General features: G+C 31.9%; 4 protein-coding genes across 10 annotated transcripts; 2 read left to right on the top strand and 2 right to left on the bottom strand.

The window, feature by feature from the left end:
* Positions 1–13: 13 nt before the first annotated feature.
* On the bottom strand, positions 14–1200 carry LOC130450609 (transmembrane emp24 domain-containing protein bai). Of its 2 annotated transcripts, XM_056789092.1 has the most exons (5): positions 874–1200; positions 666–786; positions 540–610; positions 337–463; positions 14–282 (listed from the first exon to the last, which is right to left on the bottom strand). In XM_056789092.1, the coding sequence occupies exons 1-5, from the start codon at positions 1048–1050 to the stop codon at positions 161–163; spliced, it is 618 nt and encodes a 205-aa protein (XP_056645070.1). In that variant the 5' UTR covers positions 1051–1200; the 3' UTR covers positions 14–160. The 2 variants fall into 2 exon arrangements, with proteins under 2 accessions (XP_056645070.1, XP_056645068.1); XM_056789090.1 differs by having other exon boundaries at positions 14–463; positions 874–1163.
* Positions 1201–1348: 148 nt separating this feature from the next.
* Positions 1349–2033, top strand: LOC130451382 (uncharacterized). The gene is made up of 2 exons (XM_056790360.1): positions 1349–1858; positions 1917–2033. The coding sequence occupies exons 1-2, from the start codon at positions 1352–1354 to the stop codon at positions 2031–2033; spliced, it is 624 nt and encodes a 207-aa protein (XP_056646338.1). The 5' UTR covers positions 1349–1351.
* Positions 1878–3699, bottom strand: LOC130451381 (phosphatidylinositol glycan anchor biosynthesis class U protein). The gene has a single exon (XM_056790359.1). The coding sequence runs from the start codon at positions 3441–3443 to the stop codon at positions 2115–2117; it is 1329 nt and encodes a 442-aa protein (XP_056646337.1). The 5' UTR covers positions 3444–3699; the 3' UTR covers positions 1878–2114.
* Positions 3700–4823: 1124 nt separating this feature from the next.
* On the top strand, positions 4824–18923 carry LOC130451431 (sushi, von Willebrand factor type A, EGF and pentraxin domain-containing protein 1). 6 transcript variants are annotated; one of them, XM_056790439.1, is made up of 24 exons: positions 4824–5089; positions 7596–7780; positions 7831–7933; positions 8065–8244; positions 8363–8554; positions 8748–8924; positions 9064–9246; positions 9308–9487; positions 9546–9747; positions 9858–10027; positions 10080–10284; positions 10342–10598; positions 10654–11016; positions 12707–12937; positions 14378–14527; positions 15070–15226; positions 15344–15516; positions 15587–15769; positions 15845–16091; positions 16148–16299; positions 16938–17111; positions 17166–17345; positions 17532–17702; positions 17756–18923. In XM_056790439.1, exons 1-24 carry the CDS (start codon positions 5035–5037, stop codon positions 17977–17979), a joined length of 4494 nt encoding a protein of 1497 aa, XP_056646417.1. In that variant the 5' UTR covers positions 4824–5034; the 3' UTR covers positions 17980–18923. The 6 variants fall into 6 exon arrangements, with proteins under 6 accessions (XP_056646417.1, XP_056646420.1, XP_056646419.1 ...); XM_056790440.1 differs by having other exon boundaries at positions 4843–5089; positions 15368–15516; positions 17756–18917; XM_056790442.1 differs by lacking the exon at positions 12707–12937.
* Positions 18924–19360: the final 437 nt, after the last annotated feature.

The raw sequence follows: 19360 nt of genomic DNA, 5'->3' as shown, positions 1-19360 counted from the left end.
AAACATACATGAATCTTTTCTCAAATTTTATTAACAACTTCTTTCATACAAACAGATCAAGATGTACACGTATAAATAGCACAATACAATTGTCTGAATATTTTTACAGAAATGTTTTATTACAAAAATAAAAATTTTGCACAATTTTCTCAATTTCTAATTATTCAATGAGTTTCTTTGCTTTAAAATATGTTCTCAAGTACAAAACTTGCCAAGTAGCCAGACCTAACAGACAGCACAATGAAAATATGGAGAAGTATAACACCCGGCTGTTAGTGGATTCTGAAATACAAGAATAGATAAGAAACTGAATAAGAAATAATTTAATATAACTACCATTTGTATCTCTCATCTCTTCTTCCCTTTTCCTCATGATGGCAAAATCTTGTACTATTGATTCAGAGAGATCTTCTAACTTTTTCAACTCCCTCTCAATTGGTTTTAATTGAGCAGCCTCCCCATACTAAAATTTTATTAGCATTAACAAGCATATAAAAATAATGATCTATTTTTTATGATAAAATAATCACAATACTCACTGCTTCATAATTTTTTGTTTCTATTCCATGCTTTGTAATTAATGAAACTTCTTGTGAAACACCTCTGATATCTACAAAAATAGTATACAATTACTTAAACACACACAATAACAATAATCAACTTACGTTGTGGAACTTGTGATATGAAGCAAATTTCATAAGTATCAAAGCTTTCGGTATTAAATGAGAACTTTCCTTTTGAAATTGCTTGTCTCTTTGCCAATATTTCGCCTTTAGAATCTGTTACCTTCAAAAAGAGACTGTTTTACTGAGACTCAAAATTGAATTCATTCTCGTTGTACTAAATAAATTATATTTGGCATTAAACACTTACAACATAATCCACCGTTTGTCCAGGGGCCTCAGACACTTCAAATTCTCCTATTACAGGGATATTTTGTTGAAGTTCCTCTCGTAAACACTTTCTTGTATTGGGCTCCAAATTCCACATAATACAGTTCGTAGATACCAGAAAAGTTACAAATATAAGTCCAAAATATGTTATTTCCATTTTAAAATAATGTTAATGGTTCCACCAGACTTAATAACAATTGTATATTACTTTCTCAAACTCGTTATAAATTTAGATGAGGTGGTCTTTACTTTTTTTATAACTGCCAGCTTGACAATTCGAACAACATCAATTGTCACTTTTATTTTCTTCTTTGAGAACTTTTTTGTTTTAGGCTATACAGCTAATGTTTTCTTCTTTTATTGGTGCCAAATTTACTGCGACACAGGCCATGGAAATTGTGGCTCTTGGATTTACTCGAACGTAGCTCTGTTTGAAAATCTTTTATTGTAGTTACAATATGGAGGGTGTAGATAAGGTTAAGTCGGTGAAACTTAAAAATTTAAAAGTAGTAATTTTCAGAAGCAAATTTTTTCCACAACAATATGCACCAAAGAAAAAAAAGGTCTTGAATAAAATTATTGGTAGAGAGAAAAAAAGGTTAAATATTAGGAACAATTTAATGAATTCAGAAGATAAAGAAAAAATAGTTGAAAATGTTAGACATACATCAAAAAAGAGAAGCACATTCCAAGAACAAGTTCCATTTATCATTTTAGAAAGGCATAAATTGAATAACATGTTTTCAAAACTAAAACAAAAAGAGAAACAGGGTAACAAACAAAAACAATTATTAACTTGCTTGAAGAGCATACAATATCCAAAATCCAATATATGGTCCATTCCAATCAATATAATAAATGCAATTAAAGATTCTCTCTTGACCAGAAACTGGAGTAATATAACTTATTTATTATTACAACTGATAAATTGTCCAGATAATAAATATAGACCAATAATTAAAAAGGTAATTATATCAAACAAAATTAATATTCAAAAGTATATTTTTATTTAATTTATTTTAGGTGTATCAAATAATGGATAAACTGAATCCACTATTAGTTGAAAATGATTTACAAGGTGAATATAAAAAAATATTAGCAGCAAGAATACAAATTTTAGACAGTACCACAGTAGTATAACAGATTTTAAACAAATTTCAAATTATACTATTATAAATATTTATGTCTTTTTGCAAATAATAAACAATTGTATTGAAACATCTATTCTAAACATAAATTTCCTTCATCCCCGTCAACTTTCCTATCTTTGCCATATTTCAACATATACTCTCGTTTTACTTGCGAGAACAACAAATCAGTTAATAGAAATATTTGAGCAACAGCAAATGCTAAAGTCACTCCAAAATAAAAATTAGCATTTGCAGAGTTACAATATATCCATAAGTAATACACAATAGGACCTAAACATGTAGTTATAATCAGCATGGTACCAACTAAGAAGCCTTGCTGACTGAATTCAAATATATGAGGAAAAGCTGGCATTATACTTAATACAAAACCTACATCACCAACACTTGGATATGATTTGAAAATAGTTATTATAAAATTAATTGCTATTATCAATAAAAATGGTTGATTCCTAAATTTTATGGAAATAGGTACTAAGTAAAGGATGGTTGTGTTAATCTGAAAAGCATATATGAAAAGTTCTCTAAAATGCTCAAACATTTCAGTGAAAAAATACCAAAATAGTCCAATATTCGGTTGTAAGTCAGGTACATTTAAAATACAGCCATAAACACTTCTAAAGTAACTGAAGTCTTTTCCATAATCACTACACATAAGCACAATAACTAGAGAGCTTATTACAAAACTTACTACACAAATTACACACATTTTTACACTTTTAAAAATATGGTTGAAATAAATCACACCAGGTAATAGAAGTACCAAAGAATAGAAAGATATTGATGCAGTTTTGGCAAGAAATATGCCACATAATAAAGGTAACCCATTTACCATTGTGAACAAAACACAAGACAAGTAAAAATTGTAAAATACAGTTGTAGAGTAACCAACGGAGTTCAATATGGTATATGGATTAAACAAGTAAGCTAGAAGTACATAATACGGAGTTTTAAATATCTTCTCTGGTCTAAGGAAACTGTTCACAGCATCTTTAGCGTAAGTATGTTTGTTTCTTTCTTCTTCATTGTATACTTCCAAAACGTACCTCTTTATAGCAAAATACAATATAATGGCAGTGAGTATATCAAATTTAATGAAAACCAAATGTACTTTCCCTTGAAATATCTGCAATATCTTCTTATACATGAATAATGATAAAGGGGTTTCATGTAATACATCTCCTTCGTAAGGATTGATTTTAAGTGATAATAAATATAGTCCTTCTGACACCCTTTTCCAGGAATTTAAGGGCGTTGATACTTCTACATGATTCGCTATAACCGCTTGATATTTGGAGAGCATCAAATAATATCTCAACATTATAGCTGCTAAACATGTTGAAATAATTCTTGACAACGAAACCGAATTAGTTTGAACAAAATTATGCTTTTTCAAAGACATTGTACCATAACTAAACTTTGAAGTTCTTCCTTTTTGACAGCCGAAAATGTAAACTAGTGATTAAGGTTAGTGAATAATTTCTTCTTTATTTATTAGAAGACTGCATCTACCATTCGTTCAACTACATTTTCATTATTGAAATAGAGTTATACCTAATCTTACTATATTCATTTATACAATTAATTATTTGTGTAACTTTTTATTTAAATTTGAATGTTTCCATATTTTTCAAACAATGAAGAATTTTTACACCTAACCTATAATGTAATAAAGGCAGATTTTCAAGTTATGTAATAAAAATAAAGGAAATATGGACAACATTAGTGTATGATTTCAGCTTCCAAATTTTTAATAATTATTCAAAATAAATTACCCAATAACAGTATATGTTGCCAACGATTGTGCACATTTTATATATTTTATTTTTACTGAGAAATTGAAATATTCGTAAATAAATAATTTACATTATATGTATTACTGAATTCACAATTAATATAGGCACGAAAAGTTGTTTCACAAGAATAAACTATTCTCTTTTTGCTCAGATCTTTTCTATTTTATTTGTAGGAAAAACGGCCTATGGACGTTAGTTTAAAATTCACCTTTCATGTTCGGCATCTGCTAGAGAATCTCTATAGCATAGGCGTGCTAAAGTAGATAAACTACCTATAAAATTCAGGAATATTCATAGAAATCAAACCATGTTATAATTAAACATTCTTTATTTGTTCAGTAGATAATACTGTTCCAACAAATTTGATCAAATTGAGAGAAAATATAGGTTATTCAAATTGAATTGTTTTAATGAGATAGTATCAGATTTTCCAAATATATGTTATACAGATTTGAGAATCTTTCTCAAAATGATAATCCATAACGATTGTATCTAAAGTACTGAGAACTCAGTACTTATTGAGAATATGTATGAAGAGTTGCCTAAATGCAAAGTATACACTGCTCAATTTGCACATTAAAAATGTCAACATGAACATTTAACTTGTTCTTCTTGTATGTTTTCCATAAATTAATAAATCCATTATTCAGATTCCAATTTGCGAATTCTTTTATTGTCTTTGCAGTAACAAACAATTTTTTCTCAACGATAGTCTTTCCATAATATTATGACTAATAGAAGGGATTATGTAGGCTTCTGAGAGCTACTACACATATCATAATATTGTATAAAAACTATAATCAGAAAAAAATTTGATAACATTGTTCTTTATATCATTATAATATTCATATTCACCGTTGATTAATTGATTAATCTTTTTGATGTTGCTATTAAATTGAATGCGTCTGGATGCATCGCGACGCCGCTGGAGGTTGCAGCGTGACGCCGTCGCTATCGCCTGGATAGCTGGCGCTCCAAAAATGTGTAATTACATTTCAGTGAGATGCTGTGAGTGAATCAGACAAAAATATTTTATCTCATAGTCGTCTTCTAATTGGTTATGAATTTTGATCGGAAAGTGTAATTGTCATAAAATATCCACACAGTTACAAACAAAATACAAAATACACAATTCAAGTTATGTGAAAAATGTTTAGTTTATATTTATGAAAAACTAGAGTGAGATGATATGAAAATATGAGGAAGTATACCTGGTGCCTTGTGATTTTTTTTGCTTTCTCTATTTATGATGGTAATATTTTTAGTAATACAATAATCTTTGTTGATATTTTATTATTATCAAGTAACTATCAGATGAGATATATCACGAACAGCTTCTGCCAAAACTTCTTGAAATAAGTGAACTGATAGTTTTTATTTACTTACAGTATTGGTCTTATATTGAAAAAAACCGGTAACAATTTTTTGAAGAAATAATTTGTCACTACGTACAGAATGATTAATCAAGGCAGTATTTTTGAGACTGTATATCCTATATCTATCTAAAAAAATCATTTTTTTGTACCAAATATAACCCAATTAAGGATAGTAAACAATAAATATGACATCAAACATTTTTATTTTCATTTTATGTAATTTTAATAAACCTCAGCTGATTCTCAGAAACAAATAATAATAATACTTGTGATGTTTCTATTTAAATCTAGAGGGCATTACATAACATCTAGTTTCTATTTATGATTATCGTTATCAATGCATACGCCTGCTGGTCCACACTGTATGTTTTGAGAGAAATTATGGAGCTGAGATTTTTTATTTTAGTATGAGTAGTATTTTAAACGTAGAAAAAAAGTTTTAGTGACATATATAATAAATATAATTAGAGTAATTTCGGTTTTGTTCATTTTTAGTCAATTATATATTTTCTATTTGGCTCGATGACCGTTTGCCATATTTCTTTCACCTGCATGATTCCGCGCTCATAAAATTTCTGGTCCTTATTAACAAAAAATGAATCAGGTGCGATTGATGGTCATCGTTATTTGTACAAGTTTGACCGTTCAAAGAATTCTGCAAACTTCGAGATAAATTGTAATCATATGATAACAGATCAGGGCAGTATGGGGGATGTGGCATCACTTCCCAGCTAAGTTTCAATAGTTTCCCACAAGTTGCCACTAAACCTTTCCCGTTTGAAAATTCTGGCCATTTTTATTTGATTGCTTCATCCAGTTTTATCAATTGTTGACAAGAAACATCAGAATTGATCGTTTGGTTCCGTGGAAGCAGCCAAAAAAACACAACACCTTTGCAATCCTACCAAATTGACAGAATGAGCTTTTTCAGCTTTCGATGTGGTTTGTGCTGGTTTATACTGTTTGCTCCATGATCGTTTTCGAACTGTGTTATTTTACAGGACCCATTTTTCATCACCAGTGATGATTCTTTTCAAGAAAGGACCGATTTCATTTCGTTTAAGGTGCATACCTCAAATGTTAATTTTTTTGGAATTTATTCAATTCGTGAGGTACCCAAATATCGAGCTTCTTAATTAGCCTAAGACATTTTCAGTATTTTTAAATTGTTGTGACCGATACATGTGATGATCCTCTTCAATTATGACTTTGATTTGGCCATCATCAACTTCAGTAGGCCGATCAGAACATTGCTCATCTTTGAGCAAAAATCAGAATTTTTTATACCAATTCTGACACGTGCGCTTTGTTAAACAATCACCACCATAAACTTCACATATATTTTTGTGAGCAGCAGTAGCTTTCTTTCCTTTAAGGAACTAAAAAAGTAAAATATGACGAAAATGTTCGTTTCTGCACTTTATTTAAAATTAACCCACAACTCATGCACTACTTGCAACTAAAGTTACGTCAATGTGACCAGTATCACGTGACAAACGGCAAAGTACAGCACTAACATAAGTTATTCGAAAAATAATGCAACGCTCTCTATCAGTAAAAAGGGAAAGTACTTAATTGCCAACTTATTGAAACTTTTAGTATGTGTAGACGGGGTCACTAGGAGATTAACTCCGAGTTTGTGGGGTCGGAACCCTTGTCCCGTGGCCGCAATATTAGTAAAAGGGTTGTAAATGCCTTTATCATTATTTTCATTTCATCTTTGAAATTACCAATGAGACTAAAATTTTTATAGACATAAATTGTAGCAAATCGCTTTGTCTAAACTAAAATTTACATTCTTGCTTCATAACTTTTTATTTTTGCATTTTATCACCAAAATAAAAGAGGTATATTTTATTCGGAGCATTTTTACGTAAATTTTGCAGTATTTTTTTTATTGTATGAATTTGTGGAAGCTTGAGAACGCTCCAAAGTTGATGCGGCGCGAAAGTACTCATTAAAATCAGGTAAAAAGCAAAACAAGCCATGACCACTACCTTTTTTTAAGATAGCGGCCGTGGGACAAGGGTTGCGACCCCGCACCCTCAGAGTTAAGGTCCTAGTGACCGCCCCACACATCTTAAAAGTTTCATCCCGTCCTCAGAAAAACACAAGGTAAGATCTTGATTTTTTAACATTTCACTGGACTAAGAGTAAATATTTTTTTTTCACAATCTTGTTACTTTCTTCTTCTATCAGAACATATTTTCAATAGTTATTTTTTTGTAATCGAATTCCTCTAATAACTTACATATTCCCGACCAAATCATATAAAATCTTGATTTGTTTATAAAGTCTTCTTAGTATAAATCAAACCTAAAAATTACCTGGGTCTAACTCAATTCACGTATTGTGAGGACTGATGTTGATATTTTTTTCCAGTGACTTCGTATAGGGAACGCCGCAATGTATCTGTAGCAAGTACAACTCCTGCTACCGACGAAGACGATGATGATTGGGATGAACAGGAATCATCAGAAATAGATGATGATGGAAAAGTATACAAAAATCCCAGAAATTCACCGTCCACTTTATGTCCAAGAGATGAAGAACAAGCTACCTTACTTGTAAGTCTCCCCATATTCACTTCGATCACACACACAATCTTTGTTTCCAGGGTCAAAAATGCCTAAGAAAATGTTCGTCCGACGAAGACTGCAAAAGTAAGAAGAAAAAGTGCCTTTGTGATGGATCTTGTGGGTTGTCCTGTATAAAACCTGGTGAGTTTTCGAAGCAAACTTAAAAAAAACATTTTATTTATTATTTCTTAAATTCTCTATTTCTATTGATTGATTTGGTAAACTCCATTCTATATTATCTTTAGCATTACATTATTTTTGATAATTTTCAGATCGAGAATGTCCTGAACCTGAACAGATAGCCTATGGAACAGTAACGGCGAGCGGAAAATTATTTGGAGCACGAGCTACTTATACTTGTCAACACGGATATCATGTTGTAGGACTACAAAGTCGAACTTGTCAAGCTAACGGTCAGTGGGCTGGAAGTTCACCAGCCTGCAAACAAAATAGTAACTATACAATTAATTACTTAATTATTTTCACATATCTGTATGATTATTACTATCAACTGTTTTTTTTTACCATTATTTTATTTTTATAATAATACCAAGTATTATTTTATTTTAGTCTATTGTTTGTCACCTCCAACAATAGATCATGCCAGACATAACGCCCCAGCCGAACAGGCTACCTTCGACTTGGATTCAACTTTGCAGTACTATTGTCATACTGGATATGTTACGAATGGATTTCCAAGGGCTAAATGTTTAGCTATAGATGGTCAAGCTTCTTGGTACGGACCTGATATAGCGTGCGAACGTAAGTCAATACCTGGTGTATACATATTATTCAAAGTAAGGAAATAAATTTTTCTCAAAAACATATTTTAAATTTAACAATGAAAACGTAAATGATTGGAAATGTTCCTATCCTTATATCTTATACAGATGGATTGTGATGATTCCTATAAAACAATATGCCCTATTAATAGATTTGAATGTTGTTTTCTTAGCTAGATCTTGTGGAGCTCCAACAGATATCTCTCACGGTTGGCATGCAGGTGAATGTTACACATATGGATGTAGAATAACATACCATTGTGCAGAAGGGTACGAACTTGTTGGTAAAAATGAACGTTACTGTCAAGCGGACGGTGCGTGGAATCCAAAGGAACTTCCTACATGTGTTCGTAAGTATTACAGCAACTTTCTATTTATTAATCATTTTGTTTATGTTATTATTTCAACTGTTTTGCAATGTATGATACTAGTAAGTATTTTCTCAAAATATTATAACGAAAAATCATTTTATTGGCCGTTGTTGTATAGTCGTTACAGCAGTCCAGTGTCCTCCGCCTGATAATCCAAGACATGGCAAGGCTATTTACACTTCTTGCAGTTATAATTCCGTCGTAAGTTATGAGTGCAAATACGGATATACCCTAGTTGGAGAAAGCACTAGAAGATGTGGTGCCGATAAGAAATGGTCTGGTAGTCAACCAGTATGTAAAGGTGAGCTCTCCAAGGAAATTTGAAGATAAACTAGATCCCAATATGGATGTTTTTATTTTAGAAATTAACTGCGGTCATCCTGGAAGGTTATGGAATGGATGGTTGGAAAACATTGAAGCGGGAACAGGTCTTGGAGCTTCTATTATATTCAGATGTCACGATGGTATGCTTCTCGAAGGAAATTCTTCGACAGTATGTCAAATAGAAGGAAAATGGAGGTACCCTCTACCCAAATGTTTAGGTAAATCTTTCATAATAATGCTCTTTTACATAATATATATACAGTTTTTCGTTTTCAGCCCCTTGTGTAGTACCACACGTTACTCAAGGTAGTGTTATCTTAATAGGAAAAAATGAAACAGCTTTAACATCTACAGTTGTTCAACATGGTGAAGCTTTATCAGTTGATTGCGATCCACATTATGAGTTCCTGGCTAGTTTGTCTCCAGTTACGTGTAACAACGGTACCTGGACATCTATGCCTAAATGCGATCCTGCTAGGTAGTTCATAGTATCACCATTCAGTATTATTATTAACTTTTGGCACTAAAAGAAATTTAGAAAAACAGTATGTCTTATTAAAACTTTATAATTCAAATAAAATATTTTAGGTGTAAGCGTTTGCCTAGCGTTCCAAGAAACGGAATGGTTATTGCTCCCAAAATGGAACATGGCATGAAAGCAAGATTCAAGTGTAAAGATGGCTTTGAACTGAAGGGTGATGATCTAATGGAATGTTCTTTTGGTAACTGGACAGGAGAACTTCCAAAGTGTGAAGAAGGTATTAGTCAAATATGATGATAACAATAGTACTTAAAATAAGAATTTTTTAGTATACTGTCCATATCCGGGAAACGTACAAAATGGCAAAATTTTACTGGTTGGAAATATGGGATTATATGATTACCGCCCATACGTTCGAAAAGTCACAAATAATAAACAAATTATGTACGATTGTGATAAGGGGTACGTTTTGGCTGAAGGTCCACCCGGAGCTACTTGTATCGGAGGGCATTGGAGTCCAAAAGAATTACCATTGTAAGCAATTCAATATTACATATCTAGAGTTTTCAAATGATGAATTTTTTTTGACAGATGCCTCTTAGGTCAACATCCTAGGATACGCTGGAACAGAAGGAAACGATCTGCAATAATGGAAAAATACAAAAGAGCATTTATAAGAAATTATAAGCTAATTTATGAGAAAAGAGATAAGAGATATGTTCACAATTATCTTCATTTGGCTGAAGAGCGAGTTAACAGAAGTCTACCAGCTATAAAAACTTTATCAGAAAGAATAACTGGAGCTTTCCGCCAACTAAGTAAAATAAGAAGGAAGCGAGCTCTTAAAGGTACGCAATTGCTGTAATCAAAATTTTTTTCATTTTTATTTTATGCCTTAAATAGGAGGCAGTGGTAGTAGAGCCTTAGGTACTAGCCACAGAGGCTCAAGCTCAAGTCTGAATCTTCGCCGAGGTAACAAAAAGAATCCATATGAAGAGGAAGAAGATGACAAACCGATAAACCAAGTTGTCGAACCTAAGAAACCGAAACAGCCGAAAAACAAAGGACCTTGCAAACCGTTATCTACAGAACCTTACGTTAATGTCGAAGTTGTGAAACACGGTAAAGATCCTAACGTTACTTTTAGCGCTGGAACTGTGGTTAAAATGGCGTGCGGAAAAGGATATGGATTAAATATGCCGGAAAATAAAACCGCAAAATGTGTTAGGGGAAAATGGAGACCTACCCAACCAATGTGTTTGATATGTAAGTAGATATTTGTGTGGAAACTTACGCCCATAGTTTTATATGATCTCTGAGTTTTGCAGCAACATATTCACTTCTGACTTTTGATACATTCATATTTGATATTTTGAATATTTACCACCAGATCATATATTAAATATATTAAATTAACGATTTAGTTATCAGCAATTGAAATATAATTTAACATTTAGTTTTCCAATTATTTTCGTTCTAGATATATGTGAGAAAACGTTGGCCACTATCAAGATTCTTGTTTAATTACTTTATTACTGATTTAAGTGTGTTATCGTGACGCAAATGGCACTTTGTCGTATTATTTTTTGAGGTGTGGGCATATGCTGTTTTTTCACTTGGTATCCTAGAATCTCTGTAGCTACGTCGGTTGAGGCTGATAGTTATTTAAGATGACGCAACAAATGTTAATATGGGGTGTAATCAAAAATTACAATGAATTATTTTTCTAAATAAAAAGTAAAAAAGTTACGTTTGAATGAATATGGTTGATAACCAAGTACAGTATACTTGGTTATCAATGCACTAATCCCATTATTAAATTTCATAAAATAACAATATTTTGGTTATTATTAAATAGATATATTATTGCTTAATCGACAATTCTGAAATCTAGATATTTTTATTATTAAATCAAAGAATGTTCAGTGTTAAAGTAAGTGCATCTCAAAAATAGAAAATAAAATCTTACCTTTGTTAAATATTTCTTTGTGTAACCATATTTCAAGCAGGTGGCTCAATCTGCATAAAGGGTGCGCCACGATAAGCTATCTGTATATTGGATTCTACCCAATGATTATTATAATATTTCTAGTTTACTATAAAGTCAATTGAAGGATTAAGAGTCGTAATTTAATTATTTCCTCGTCAAGTCGCAGCAACAGAAGACATTTTTTACAATTATTGTCAAGAATTCGAAGAATGAATTAGATTTATTGTTGTACTTCATCAATATAAAACTTTATACTTGAATTTTCACGTTTTTCCAAAAAATTCTGTTGTCAAATTTTTAAGTGGATCAGGTGAAGTAAATAATAAACTCGTGAAAACTGAATACTTTAATTAAAACTCGTAACTCGAACGTTTACAATAAAAGCAAATAACCGACTGACTCTAGTAAAAATACGATACACTTTTTAGACGTCTTTAAACAAAAACAGAGCGTCATTCTTATCGTTAGTAAAACATACACATAAACGAAAAACTAAACAGTAGATATAAAAACGGTCGAAAAACGTATCGATTACAAAAAACTTGTATTTCAGCCTAAATGCTGACACGGCTAGTCAGTGATGCTTTTAAACACTTCAATAAATTCTAGTTTTTTTTCGAATGGTTGGATACAAGAACATTTTTAGAATAATATAAAAATAACCCAACCAAGTGAACAAACTACCTTGTAATGTATTTAAATCCAGAGTCACGTATTTTAAAAGTATAAACATAGACCTTTGTACGTCTATAATTTGTCATTTTCAAATTAATTACATTAGAGAATTTACAAGCAAAACATTTTTCAACTGACTTTAGTTACACTCTATAAATAGGTTATAATATATATGACGACTTTACATTCAAAACATTGAGGTGGTTGTTTTTTGTATGAAAATTGTTTCCAAGATACAGATAGTTTTAGTATAGTTTATGTTTCTCCCCTTCTTTAAGTAACTTCTTTCAGTACCATGTTTCGTTCCTGTAACCCCATACGGTATTTATAAACTATCTCAATCTGATCAACCTTCCAACGTATCCATTAACTATGATCAACCTCTGAACGAAACGGTTGACATACAAAATGGACAAGTGGTTGAATTCTCTTGCGAAGAAGGGTACCAAGTACTAGGTCCTAGCAACTTGAGATGTTGGCACGGAGACTGGGCAGTTACCAGTTTTCCCGAATGTACACCAGGTACGCATAGAAGTTTCAGGTGATGAGCAGTTTTTCGACGCTTTTGGCTTTTTGCATCTTGCCTAGTTTGCATTTAACAAACACCAAGGGATTACTAGTTATATAATAAATAACTGATTGAAATTTTATTTGAAAGTATATATTAATTGATTTTTTCGAAATATTGGAAATAAATCAATCGAGTTCAAGTTGTAGTTTTTAAATTATGCCCCAGAAGAATCACAGTTAATAGATTTTTCTGCTTGCCGTTAATATTGCATCCTGTGAATATGTAGTTATATATACAAATCAATTTTTATAATTCAAAAGACAGTAATCTATCAAAAATAAGTTAAAATATCAATGGATCCAAATCACTATTCGGGTATGAAATGGTTTTTTCGAAAATCGAAAAATACCCTGAAAAACTTGTATACTCACAGAATTTAAACATCATGAGGAACTTGGAAGGTCCTTTAACAATTTTGTTGCAATTCTTCAAAAACATTTTTTCTTTGGTTTAAACTCTGTGAGGAACAACGTTTTTTAGATAGATGCACTTTTAAAAAAAAACTTCTCATATTGATACTCAAAATATCCATCAACATCAAATTTCACCCAACGTATTCGAAGCACTTGTTCATATGTAATTTATTTAATGAAAACTTGCAAAAAATACTAATTTAAAAAACACTCTAGAGGTCCAAATGAAATTTGTTCGTTAATTTTGGGCGTAAAGAATTAATTTGGGAACGAGTAATATACCAACCATTCAAGATCCTCGCACATTAAATGATGTGTTGAGGGGTTACATTTAACTGTTTTTTTACAACCCCCTCCCATACAAACTAGTTTCTACTGGTCAAAACTAGAGTTAATTACATTTTTTATTGGGCAGTGAAAACTGGTATTAACTGAAATAAAAATTAATACTACCTAGGTCTGTGTACGGAGGTATTTCTACCATTGGATGGAGTCCCATATACGCAGTGCTGCTTAAAAATCATCCACTGGTTCAGGACAAGATTTCGTAAAATGCTCCTGCAAAAAATCTTTTTTTTTAATCGCTGTTTCTGCAAAAAAAAAATAATAATCAATTTAATTCCAAACGGTACGAAAGTTTCAGCAACTCTAACTTTTATTAGAAGTATATTAGAATGAATATTTAGAACGATAACTTTTTTTCCAGAAACACTGCTTCTCAATAGTAGAATGATTCAATTAAATGAGTAAAAAACACATATAATTAGTAAATTCTAGTATAATTATTTCACAATATGAATTCTTGCTGTTATTACAATGGCAAGACAATTTAATTAGAGTTTGCCAAATTTTTGCAGGTTTTCCAAAATACCTAACATGGAATGTTTATACTAGCGTTAATATATAACAAAAATTAGAAATTTTACTTTTATAACAAATGTATGTATATATAAATTCTATTCGAAAATATTCATTTAGCTCCTTGCCAACTTCCAAAAATACCACACGGCCAATACACTTCTGGGTACAGAGCGGGTCTAACTATAGCCAATGGTTCAAGTGTAGCATATAATTGCAATCATAATGATGGCCAACAACCTGCTACTCAGCATATTCAATGTCTTTTGGGTAAGTTTAGATGTACTATACATTCTAGTACAGATCCCCAAATTGTTTCGTGTTACTTACCATGTTTTCCGGTTTTGGGGAGCGTACCTACTAATCCATATGACAAAATTCGAATGCATTTTGACGACTATCTGTACTAGGAAGTAGAGGAAAAAGTAAAAATAAAAAAACACATTGATTTTTACATATTTATTGGTGATAGCTGAAAGAGCATGAACCCTTAGTACTTTGTTAATATATTACTCCGTTTATTTGTTTTCCCAGAAGCAAAGGCATTTTACTATTTAATTTCTGAAGATTTTTACAAATACTTGCGTACAAAGTTTATTTCTCCTAGCATCCAAGGGAGGTATAATCGTTTATTAATTTATGATTGCAATCTATAAAACTAAAATTATATTGGGGATAATGAATTGAAGCAGTAATGTTATCTATGATATATTTATCCAGATATTTTTAGATGGTATGTTTCAATTATAAGTGTTATCATTTAATAGATAAATCGCCTTTGGTATATATATTTTAGAAAGGTTATTTTTTAGGTGAGCTCGAACCAAAAATACCCAACTGCAGTCCAGGTCCTGGTGGAAGCAAAGTAGAGACTCAATATTTGGGTGGTAGTGATATTGTAAAAGGAGGAGAGATAACCGTTATCCAATATGGTAACTCCGGAGGAAACGCTTGTGGTCCGCCAGCTAAGTAAATACTTAACTTATTAAATCATACTTTATTTTATATTTATATGTTTCGAATACATATATTCAGTATATATTCAGTTGCTACACATTTTTAGTATCTAAGAACATTATATTATAGAGTTCGTGGTTCCTTAATATATAGAAATGGACAGCCGATCGTTGAGGACGATAACAACTTCCCCGACGGTAGCGAAGTTACTTTCAACTGCATAGAAAGCATCATGGGTGAGAAAACGACATGGAAAATAATTTGTGAAGACGGGAGCTGGATAGGGAGATCTCTTAATTGTGGTTAGTAAAAAGAATACGTTACCACAAGGTTTAACAACGCGTGATTTTGATATTTTTTATAATGATGCAGATGCTGATGATGTGGTCGGTGCACAGATTCCGAGTAACAACAGCACTTGCATTTTTAGAAATCAGGAACCTAATGTTATATCGTTTTTTAATGATCAACAAATACGCGAGGATGTAGTTGAGTTTCCAGCTGGAGCAGTACTTATTAGTCGCTGTATTGACATAGGAAAATTCGCGATGATAGGTATAACTAGATTTTATGTATTTAATTTCTATTTGTTCTATATACGTCTCTAGAGATATAAGATCATTTTGTTAGGTCCAAATAAAAGGAGATGCATGGGAGGAGAATGGGATGGAGTTAAACCAGCCTGCTTCGGTTTAAATCAAGCTAATGATTACTCGATGGAAAAACCACCAACAATTCTATTTAGGCATCAATTGGGCCCGATAGCGCAATCTAACGAAGGCAAACTAATTGTCTACCCAGGTACAATTCTTCATATGGAATGTTTGTGGATAAGAAGATTCGGTAATCCTAAATGGACAGTTAGTCACGATTATAGGTAGGAAATTAATATTGAAATTTTCTTCTTATTGTGAGAACTAATTCTACTTCTAGGAAATATCCGGAAGGATGGTCGACGGATCCTGGCAGAGATTCTCAATTGGAATACAGACTCTCTATTTTCCACGCCTCTAAAGACGATTCTGGATTATTTACATGCGTCACGCCAGCAAGATATACGCATTCCGTTGAAATTGAAGTGAAAGGTATACATCAAATGAACAATTGAAAATTTGTTTATAGATTATGGCAACCACATTAAGTTTCAAAACTCAACTCAACAGCCTTCACAAATTATTGTCTATACCCAATCATGCAGGAATCAAGAAAGTCCATAATGTGGGATGTCTGTAGTTTCCAGAGATCTTCGTCTCCTATTTTATACGCTCCCAGGTGTAGTGCTTTGATAGAGGTTTTGTTCTCAGTGCAATAAAATTTGCACGCCGCATTATCTACTAAGTCTAGCGTCTTCAGGTCTCCATTGAAGCGACATTGCTCCGATAGGACTTCTGTTGGTATTAGTAGATTGTTTTTACTTAGGTTGATACATTCAGCAGATCTTCTCTAGTTATAATAATAGTTACATAATCTTTTTATCCTTTTCACCTTCACCTTTACCCAGTTCAATTTTTTGCGAATTATCAAAAAAATAACGTTTTTCTCTTCCGTCACATTTCTATTTGTCAGAAATCGCTTTCCACTTAGCAATTTTTTCAAGTTTCGGAATTGAAAGTATTCAAAGGGAGAGCGGGAGGTGTACATAGCGGATGAGGAAAGAAATCGTATATCTTGATAGACGGGGATCAAATAATTTCAATATCATTTAAAAACTATACATTTTCAGCAATTCATTGTCCAGTTGTACCACAAAGAAGAGGATTAACCGTTAACACTCAGAGCACAAAGATGAATACTAAACTGAAATTTTCATGCATTAACGGAAACGCTTTGATCGGAGCTCCAGAAGTTGTTTGTCTTCCTTCTGGAAACTGGAGCGCCCCTTTTCCAATTTGTGAAAGTTAGTATTCCCTCAAATAAATATTATATTAGGTTAGCTTACAAAATATTGTAGGTATAGAATGTGGTGAGGTTGGAGTAGTGCTTAGTGAACATTTGAAAGTACTAGTTGTATCTAGAGAAGTAGGAGGGAGAGCTATTTTCAGTTGTGAACCCGGTTTTGGTCTTAGAGGTTCTTCTGAGACTATTTGCCAATCTAGTGGCGATTGGGCGACCCCATTTCCTACTTGCGAAGGTCAGTCTTTCAAAATTTCTCTCAACTAGACGAAAAAGAGTAACCAGATAAGAGTTGCATTAAATCATCGTAATAATTTGAATGGGCTTAGAAAATATATCTCCCTCCTATCTGGTTTTCTCTAGTGAAAAATGAGAATAAATACTACAAAAGGTATTTTAAAGAATAATTAATAATTATTTTTAGAAGTACATTGTGATAATCCCAATGCTCCAGAAAATGGTTACATTCAAGGTAGCGGTCCATATAAAGCTGGAGATGTTGTTCAAATTAATTGCAATCCAGATTATATGATGGAAGGTCAACCTATTATTGCTTGCCAAGAGAATTCTAGATGGTCTGGAAAGATGCCCAAATGTGCGTTATTTTCTTTTGTCTGATATATATTTCAATGTTTTATTTTATTTTAGGTGTGCAAGCTTGTTCGTATCCTGGTACTACAATAAGCGGTAGAATGTCCTCTGTTAAATTCTTCTACAAAATTGGAGAAAACATAACTTTCACTTGTGAAGAGGGTCTCCAACTTAAAGGTGCTGCTATGTTAAAATGTTTGAAAAATGGAAAATGGTCAAATACTATCCCGACGTGTCTTCCCGAAAATTCTGATACACCTAAACAAATTTCCGTATTATAGAAAATCGTTTAAATTATAGTCGGGGCGATTGTCGCTTTGAAGTTTCTAAAATATGATAATATTGATTGTAATGGTTGGTTAATTTGGTTAAAAATTAATGGGAATTGTTGTAAGCGATATTGAAATGCTATGAAGTCTTATAAAAATTATCTTCAGGTAGAAAAACCATTGGTAAATTGATAAATCTGTAGTCTACGTTTTATTATAAGAGTATTTTTAGAAAATCATAGTCAGATCCGGACTTAGAGACCCTGGGTCCCTAGGCACTTGACATTTATGTACTCCTACCATTTTATTTTAGTAAAGAACAAAACATATAATTTTTTATCGTCTTTAGTAAACATCTGAGCAGTTTATATGGCTATAGATAACAAAGTTATTCTATAAAATTATATACTATGCAAAAGAACGAATGATCTCATCATAGTCAATTGACTCTATGCGTATTACACCTATGTTTCGACTTTTTTAGTTACCAGTTTGACCCTAGGCTCTAAACAGATGTCCAAAAAGCGTTTTGTCTATCATTATTTATATAGATTCATTTAAATCGTTTATTGATTCGTTTTGGCAAAATGTTACTTAGTTTTTATATTGTATAAACCAGATTCAAACACATACAATAAACTCTGCAAGCATTAAAAAATTATTGGCGCTGTAAACGGTCATCTCAGCATTGTTTTCAATTAAACCGGGCAAAAATATCTATAGATACACTTAAAGTGTCAAATGAATTATAGTTTTCATATATCTCTAGAAATTGTTACTATGTTAGATAAATATCCTAATAACGCACAATAGCAAAAATTATCATACCTAGACCTGTTGTAAAATCTCTTTAAAAACCGTTTTCGATTTGTGAGTATATTGAAATATTAATGTACAATTATATTATACATTATTCTATCATAGATGTGAGAAATTAATAAATACATACATTTTAATTTAGTTTTAATACGCTGCCTAGTCCCCCTATAGTTGCTCCAAATCATTTAAATAATAGAAAAGTAGCAGAATAAAGAAAATAAAACAAGAAGTGTGAAGCTATCGTTAAATTAATTAAACTAATAATACCAAATAGACAGGATGAATAATCAGTATTTATCAGGTTATCAAACGGTGACATTTTGCAATAATTTTCTCATCAATTACGGCTACCATCTAGAATTATTTCCAGGCGTACAGGAGGTGCCAAAAGTAGTTGAACAAATCAAGCATTTTGGATTATTTTATCACATTTCTGAATTTCACGTGAAACCTGATAAGGTTTCGTCTTTCTTGAGATATTCCATATTTTGCTTAAATGAATAGCTGGCCTGGTGTGATTCCGAGAAATCAATTTAATTTAGACAAGTGATGTTTACAACCGTAATATTTTTTG

Source organism: Diorhabda sublineata, chromosome X, assembly GCF_026230105.1.
Source record: "Diorhabda sublineata isolate icDioSubl1.1 chromosome X, icDioSubl1.1, whole genome shotgun sequence".
NCBI lineage: Eukaryota > Metazoa > Arthropoda > Insecta > Coleoptera > Chrysomelidae > Diorhabda > Diorhabda sublineata.
This window is presented reverse-complemented; position numbering and strand designations above follow the sequence as displayed.